The sequence below is a fragment of the Dromaius novaehollandiae genome, chromosome 24, assembly GCF_036370855.1.
Source record: "Dromaius novaehollandiae isolate bDroNov1 chromosome 24, bDroNov1.hap1, whole genome shotgun sequence".
Taxonomy (NCBI): Eukaryota; Metazoa; Chordata; class Aves; order Casuariiformes; family Dromaiidae; genus Dromaius; species Dromaius novaehollandiae.
This window is the reverse complement of record NC_088121.1, coordinates 3,795,078-3,801,997: the sequence shown is the minus strand read 5'-3', so window position 1 is coordinate 3,801,997 and position 6,920 is coordinate 3,795,078. Positions and strand designations below refer to the sequence as shown.

Below are 6,920 nucleotides of genomic sequence, written 5' to 3'. Positions count from 1 at the left end.
GGATTGGTCGGGCGGCGAGTGACGCACTGCCCGGCGCCTGCGGGAGGCGGTGCCGTCGTCCCCGGGCCCAGCGGGGCGATGGCGGGAGAGCAGGGCGCCTTCTGCCTCAGGGAGGTCCTCGTCACCTTTCATACGTGTGTCACGGAGCAGCGGGAGGTGCTCCTCGGCCCCTACCTGCGCGGCTGGAGGGGGCTCATCCGGTGAGTGACTGCGGGCGGCCGCTGCCCTCGGCGGCACCCTCCGCCCTGAGAGGGTGCGAGTCTGGCCGCCGGGGCCGCCGCCGCTAACGCGAGCCGGTCTCTCCCACACACAGGTTCCTGAACAGCCTGGGCGCCATCTTCTCCTTTGTTTCCAAGGACGCGCTGGCCAAAATACAGATAATGGAGAACTACTGCAGCGGCGAGCAGCAGGAGAAGTACCTGACACTCCAGTCCATGGTGCAGTACGAGGTGGCCAACGGGCTAGTAGATACCCAGAAGCGGTCAGAGCACCCTGACTCTGGTTGCCGGACCGTGCTACGCCTCCACAGAGCCCTGCACTGGCTGCAGATGTTCCTGGAGGGGCTGAGAACTGGCCAGGAAGACTCCAAGACATCTGTGATATGCACAGACTCTTACAATGCTTCTCTGGCTAACTACCACCCCTGGATTATTCGCAAGGCTGCTACTGTGGCCTTCCGTGCTTTACCTTCTCGAAATGCATTCCTTGAAATCATGAATGTGGGCACCCCTGAGGAGGCTGTTGTTATGCTGGGTGATGCCTTACCCCATATCTGCAATGTCTATGGGATCACTGAGGAGCTCTATGCCCAGCATAAGCTGCTTGACCTCCCTTGATGGAATGGACATTAAAAAGCAACTCCACATCCTGACAGAAATGAACTGTGACAGAAGTGAAAACTGTTTTCATACATACCTTAACTGATTCCCTGACCCTGTGGCACTCTTCCTTTCCTTTTCCAATGTAGAGGTAACAAACTGGCACACCTATTCAAGATGCCTCACTTCATAAGAAAAAAAAATATACACACACTCACACACACGCATCTTTGCCTGAGCTCTGCAGGAAGACAGAAATCTAATAGTTTGCTTAAAGGGGTTTCTTTTCTCCCTTCTCCTGGATTCACCTTCAAAACTGTAGCTAGGTTTTTTAGAAGTTGGTTGGTTTCTTTTTTTAAGCCAAACTGAGCTACTCTAGCAACTTCTGTGCATTTACATCAATAGTTAGGATCTCACGTGACTAAAATTCACGCATTAAAATTCAGGGTATAACTTCCTGATGTGGTATTCTGAACATGTTTACACTACATGTGAGCTCACTTTGCCACTTTGTTTACAAGCTGTCCCCCTGAATAGATCTGACCTTTTGCTCTCTGTTATGCTTTAACCTTGAAAACGTAATCCAGAGTAGTGTGTCTCTGAAAGGAAGCCCTTTTCCTGGTGGTCACAGACTCACCTGATGATTGCTGCTAATTCTGTACCACCTAGTTTTAAAGATGGAAATGGTGTTGCATTTTGTTGCAGTGAGATACTGTTCTTCCTTTGCACATGGCTCCATTAAGCAGGAACATTCTTTCTGTGTAGCTTCCCCTGCTCATTATTTTTCCTATGTTTTATGCTTCATGGGAATCAGAACAATTTTTAGTATGTACTACACAATACTATATACCCAGATAACGCTCCAAACTGTACTTCATCTGTTTTCAAGCTGTGCTTCTAAATTGTGTGTGTGTGTTTTTTGTTTTGTTTTTTTTTTTTAATGAATGTCATGTGCTTACAGAAATGACATCTCTGCCTGGGGAGAAATCCAAACTTGTTCTTTGAGTCACCACTTTGTGAATCTTATGGCTTCTATTTCAAATCAGTGCAAGTGACTTCTGTGCATGAAACATTGTATATTTATTTATATATATATGTGTACATACATAAAAATGTGTGAAATAAGTAAAATGAAGCTTACTTAGCTTTTTAAAAGCTGAAAAAATGCTATATTGGTATTTTAGGAAGACATGAATACTTGAGCACTTGGGAGAGGAGGGAGAAACCCACAAATTCTGTCACATATTTTGGCTGTATCTCTCAAACAGGAGGCACTTTGGCTAGTTTAACACTGCATGATTCAGGAAATCACTGTTACCTCATGGAAGTAGTCTGACTGGTCATTAAACTGCATGAATAACTTTCCTCTGAAGAGCAACCTTTACAGGAATGCTTTACTTTTTGTGGTGTTGGAAGGAACATAATTTGTAGTGTTCTTTATTCATATCTTGTTCTTCACTAGCAGTGTTCGATTAATTTATGTAGTGATCAGATATGAAACCAATCATGAGAAACAACATAGATGAAGCTATAAGCTGCTGGTTGAGCCCCTATTTTGACTACTTACATCTGTCAACAATGTTTTTTGCCTGAATATGGGAAAATTAGTTTCCTTGCACATCCTAAATGGAAGTTTAATTGCTATGCTGTGAAAACATAAATATCATTACCTTTCTGCTACGACCACCTTAAAAAAATAACATAGTTCCTTAGGATAAGTCCAGATATTAAAATGAAGCAGTTCCATGTTACAAACTACAACATACCTCTTGCTGTCTGATACAGATAAATACAGTTGGTATTTCATCTGTGTAGGGCATTAAATGCCACGATATGATTGAAGTTTTTTAAACTATTTCATATAGCGTTCTGTGTCAAGTGAAAAGATGTTGCGTCTCTCCTGTGGGTTTAATGCAGAAATGGTAGCATTACCATGTGGAAAAATTACTTTTTCTCCCTTGACATATTCATTCTCAGATATCGCTCTTAGGAGATAAACATTAATGCTGAAAATGAACTTGATTTTTGCAATTAAAGAACCAAACTTTCCCAGTAGGAGAAAAAAAGGTGTTGCAATTTTTTTAATAACCAGTCTGTGCAAAGTATGCTTCAAGTAAAATACACCATTTTCCATCAGTTTGCATGCTCTGGTCTAAACAAGGTATTGCTTAGTGACACTTATTTGGTGTCCTGTCCTATCTCCAAACGATGTGAACTTTTTAACAGCTTCAGTTAGTTACTACTCAGTAAAACTAAGGTCCTGCACTTGACTTTGTGTAAGTTGACAGTCTAGTTGCTTTCATTAACGGGACCAAATCCCGAAGTAAAACCTTCACCAATAGTGACAGCTGTACTTGAAAGCTGCAATAACGTACAGATTCACTGGAGGGAGCTTGAATATTTTGCGCAAAAGTCCATCACTGAAACTATCTCCTATCCCGCAGTAATGCAAAGTGTACTTTATTTCACTTGAAAGAATGAACGGGAGTAAATAGTTGCCTGTATGCTATTCTTGCATCACTCGAACACATTTTTTTTTTTCTCCAGTCAGTTGAATTTATATTTAGAGCTTTTCTAAAGGAATTCTATAATTAAAGCTGACACTTAAATATTCCATTAAGGAGTTAGGGAAAACTGCAAAGATGTCTTTAAAACGATGTAGACAGAAATATATCTGTATGTAATGCAGACATACAAATCTGCAAGACTCTTACTTTATAGTTTGTGCAACTCAACATACTATTCCAAAATTCATTTAAAAATAAACCATGTAACATTCTCGCAGTACAGGTCACCTCTAAGTAGGGAAGAGAGTTTTCTTTCCCGCCGTGAGTTGAAAACTATTGAGAGATGCAGCATGTGGCACTTCAAGGAGAAAAATCAGTGGATGAAAAGGCTCAGAGAAGAATCAGGAAACTGGAGATTAAATTTTGCACTATGGGAGGAACTCAAAACGTTGTAGAGGTATAATATGTCCCAGTGAGGATGAATAGTCCAGACTAGGAAAGAGCATCTGTAACTAGAGAGAAACACATGGTATGTCCCTAGAGAAGGAAGCTCTCTCAGGGGCACCTAGTCCCTAGAGAATGGCAGCATGTAACGACATTCTAGCACTAATTATTTTATATTTCTTCTGCTGCTATTTCATCTCCACTGCTCTCAAAGTCAACCTAGTTTGTCAGAAGGGACAGGATGAAGGAGAGATCATTGAATAGTTTATTTGGAGAGGCTGTACTTCAAGCAAGTGTTCTCAATTTAGGGATCAGTCGTCTTCTAGCTAAAATGAGATGTGAGGAGGAGGAAGGGAAGAAACCTTATGTTTCTTTAGCATCACACAAGACCCTGTATGAGGATAACTGCTTTCCAGGATCTCCTGGGACCAATGTTGGGAGATAGAAAAAAGACTGTGAATGTGGTTTTTTTTATCGTTTGTGATCTTTAAAGCATTTGTCTAAAATATGTTTGAGAACAAATATCCAGATGCGTTTTTTTCTAGGCTTCTGGGAAGCCCTGGATAACACCCCAGCTCCAAAGAAGCAAATGGGCTGCTTCAAAGCAATTGTAACCCCCTGCCCGCCACCTCCATCGTGGACACAAATAACCATGCTATGAGGACATAGATCCAAACAGAGTTCAGCTGGATTTTTTGTCTTGTGTCACTTTTCAGACCCAAGGATCAGTCCTGCTACTCCACTGCATGGCACGGCTGTGGTGCCATAAAAAGCCTCCTCCAGCAGCACAAAGGGGCTGCTCAGAGCTGGAGGAGAAACAAGGCTGCACAGAGACACACGTGCAGGCACATACGAGAGCACAGACACACAGGTATGCACATAAACACACACCTGCATGAGAAGGGCACAGGTAACTAACTACCTGCACACACAGAAACAGACACAACGCACACAATGGACACATTTACAACATACTCAGAGATATGCACACACAACATGCTCACAGCAATGCATACATGACAAACAGGGCACACACGGATACAAGACACAGCTGTACACACACACACACATAACATGTTTATAGGGACAAACAACTCATGCAAAAAGCCTATCAAAATACAAAACAAAACAAAGCAAAACCCCATCCACACTCTCTCTTTCCTGAGCAGAAAAAACGGCAGACAGGATCCATCATACAGCAAGATCTGAGATTTCAGAAAAAGTAACTGCCTTAGGTAGACACTATCACATTCTGAAACAGCTTAAATTTATCACAGCAACAACAGTTCCTTCCTCAGAGGAGACAAGGATCATCATTTAAAAAACCTTCATGGCACTCTGTGAAAAAGCAGTGACTGGTAAGGAAGCAGAGACACTGTCTATTTTCATTTCTGCAGGGACACAGATGTGTAATATGTAGTACTTGCAAGGTAAGTAACATGGGAAGTAATAATTAGGTATAGGCAAATAGCAAGATTCATTTACTTGGAGTTTCTAAGTAATCTCATTATACACTGTGTGAAGTGCATCAATTTCACAGCAACTCCGCCTGAGCCTGCAACTCTTTCTGTCTGCCTTTCTAGCTAACATTTATCATGGAACAAGTCATCACATTTGCCATTTGCATGCAGAATTGTTACCTAGTTATTTGTGACCTTTTAGAAACAGAAACCCAGAAATTCAAGCATACCCAAACATATGCAGCTGTGTTCCCTGCTGATCGGTGAAAGGAAGTGGCAGATCTGAACTCCTTTTTTTTAACTAAAGACAAATGCTGTCTCCTGCAGAGGTTAGTTTGCCCAGTGGACTGGTTGAGGAGGAGACTGTTTATCATAACAGCAAGCCTATTTCATTTATGAATGACATCCAAAGAGATCTCCCTTCCCCAAGGCCTACAGGCAAAATACAAGCTAGGAGAAAAACTTAATGCGACCTGATACACACACAGGGAAAACGCTTACCTCAGTCAGATGAGCTCAACAAGCTCCTCCAGCTGGGGTTTGATATTTTATAAGGGTATAAACAGGGCCAATTACCCACAAACTCTTCTACCTCCTGCACATAGTTCATCTGAGCTATGCATGTAGCAAGTTCTTGCACAATGGAGGGACACAAGAATGCATTCCCTGTGAGACTTCCACCCACACAAGTTCCAGTTCTGCAAATGATGGCCTTCACTCTCCACCTAAGGCCTACATGGAGTTCAAGCATGTCATGCTATTTCTGAAATGGTACATGAGGTGGGCTGAGAAGCAATGCAACATCTTCAATCCCCATCTAATCTCCTGCCCACACATAAGAACGGATCTGCACCCTCATATGTGCTCTACTTGTTTTCCTTTTCTTATGGAGTAGGGAAATATCTCTCTGTCTTCCCCAAGCATAAATTCAATGAACTGTTGAGAGCCTTATTAAGAGCTAACTGCTGTTGCTCTGGGTTGGCACACCTATATTTCTGGCCAAGTACATAAAGTCTTCCAGTCACAATTGTTCCAGGTTTCAGAAGGGACCGTGCTTGTAATAGATGGACCCTGAGGAATCTCCCTGGCTCTTACTGGAAGGGAGTCATCACAGGAACTGAAGATACATCCCTTAGCACAGTGCAACTTCTGTAATGCCTGAAGGAGAGAAGGTAGACTGCATGTAAGCAAACCCATTTACTAAGGAGAGCTAAGCTGGTACAATAAACATGTACATTGTGCTAGAAAGTCACTTTCCCCAGATCAAATAATACCACAAAGAGAACCCAGAAATCTTGAGCCCTACCCCCATCTTCCCAGCTGTGCTTCATCTTTGATAAAGGCAGATTCTGACAGTGCACTCCCGATGTGTTAGTAAGCATCCTTTCCTACAGCCCTTCTCTGGTGGCAGTGATAGAACAATAACCACTGTAAATACACCAAAGCACAAAGACAGCAGAACAAAGAGACTACAGATTTCCATCCTGGACATAGAAGAGCCCTTCCTGTTTGCTACTGGCCTAAGGCATTGCAATGAGAAGCGCTTGTTTGCTGGCTTTTTAGCACACTGGTGTGCTACATCCAGGCAATTTGTTTAACATCATGAAATGACTGATCAGGCCAGCCCTTCTAGAAAGTAACACACTGCATCTGTCAGAAAGCAATGCACTCAGTGACTGTCACAAATTATG

At 42.6% G+C, this 6,920-nt stretch overlaps 1 protein-coding gene across 1 annotated transcript; it reads left to right on the top strand.

Annotated features, from left to right (window-relative positions):
- The first annotated feature begins 11 nt into the window (after positions 1-11).
- On the top strand, positions 12-2,190 carry CPTP (ceramide-1-phosphate transfer protein). Its single transcript, XM_026100664.2, has 2 exons — positions 12-200; positions 314-2,190. Exons 1-2 carry the CDS (start codon positions 79-81, stop codon positions 834-836), a joined length of 645 nt encoding a protein of 214 aa, XP_025956449.1. The 5' UTR covers positions 12-78; the 3' UTR covers positions 837-2,190.
- The last annotated feature ends 4,730 nt before the right edge of the window (positions 2,191-6,920 follow it).

What these genes read in the sequence shown, in the direction of transcription:
- CPTP (XM_026100664.2), top strand. Translation starts at nt 79, where the DNA reads ATGGCGGGAGAGCAGGGCGCCTTCTGCCTCAGGGAGGTCCTCGTCACC. An exon ending in GGCTGGAGGGGGCTCATCCG is followed by an intron (nt 201 to 313) that starts GTGAGTGACTGC and finishes TCCCACACACAG; the next exon opens with GTTCCTGAACAGCCTGGGCG.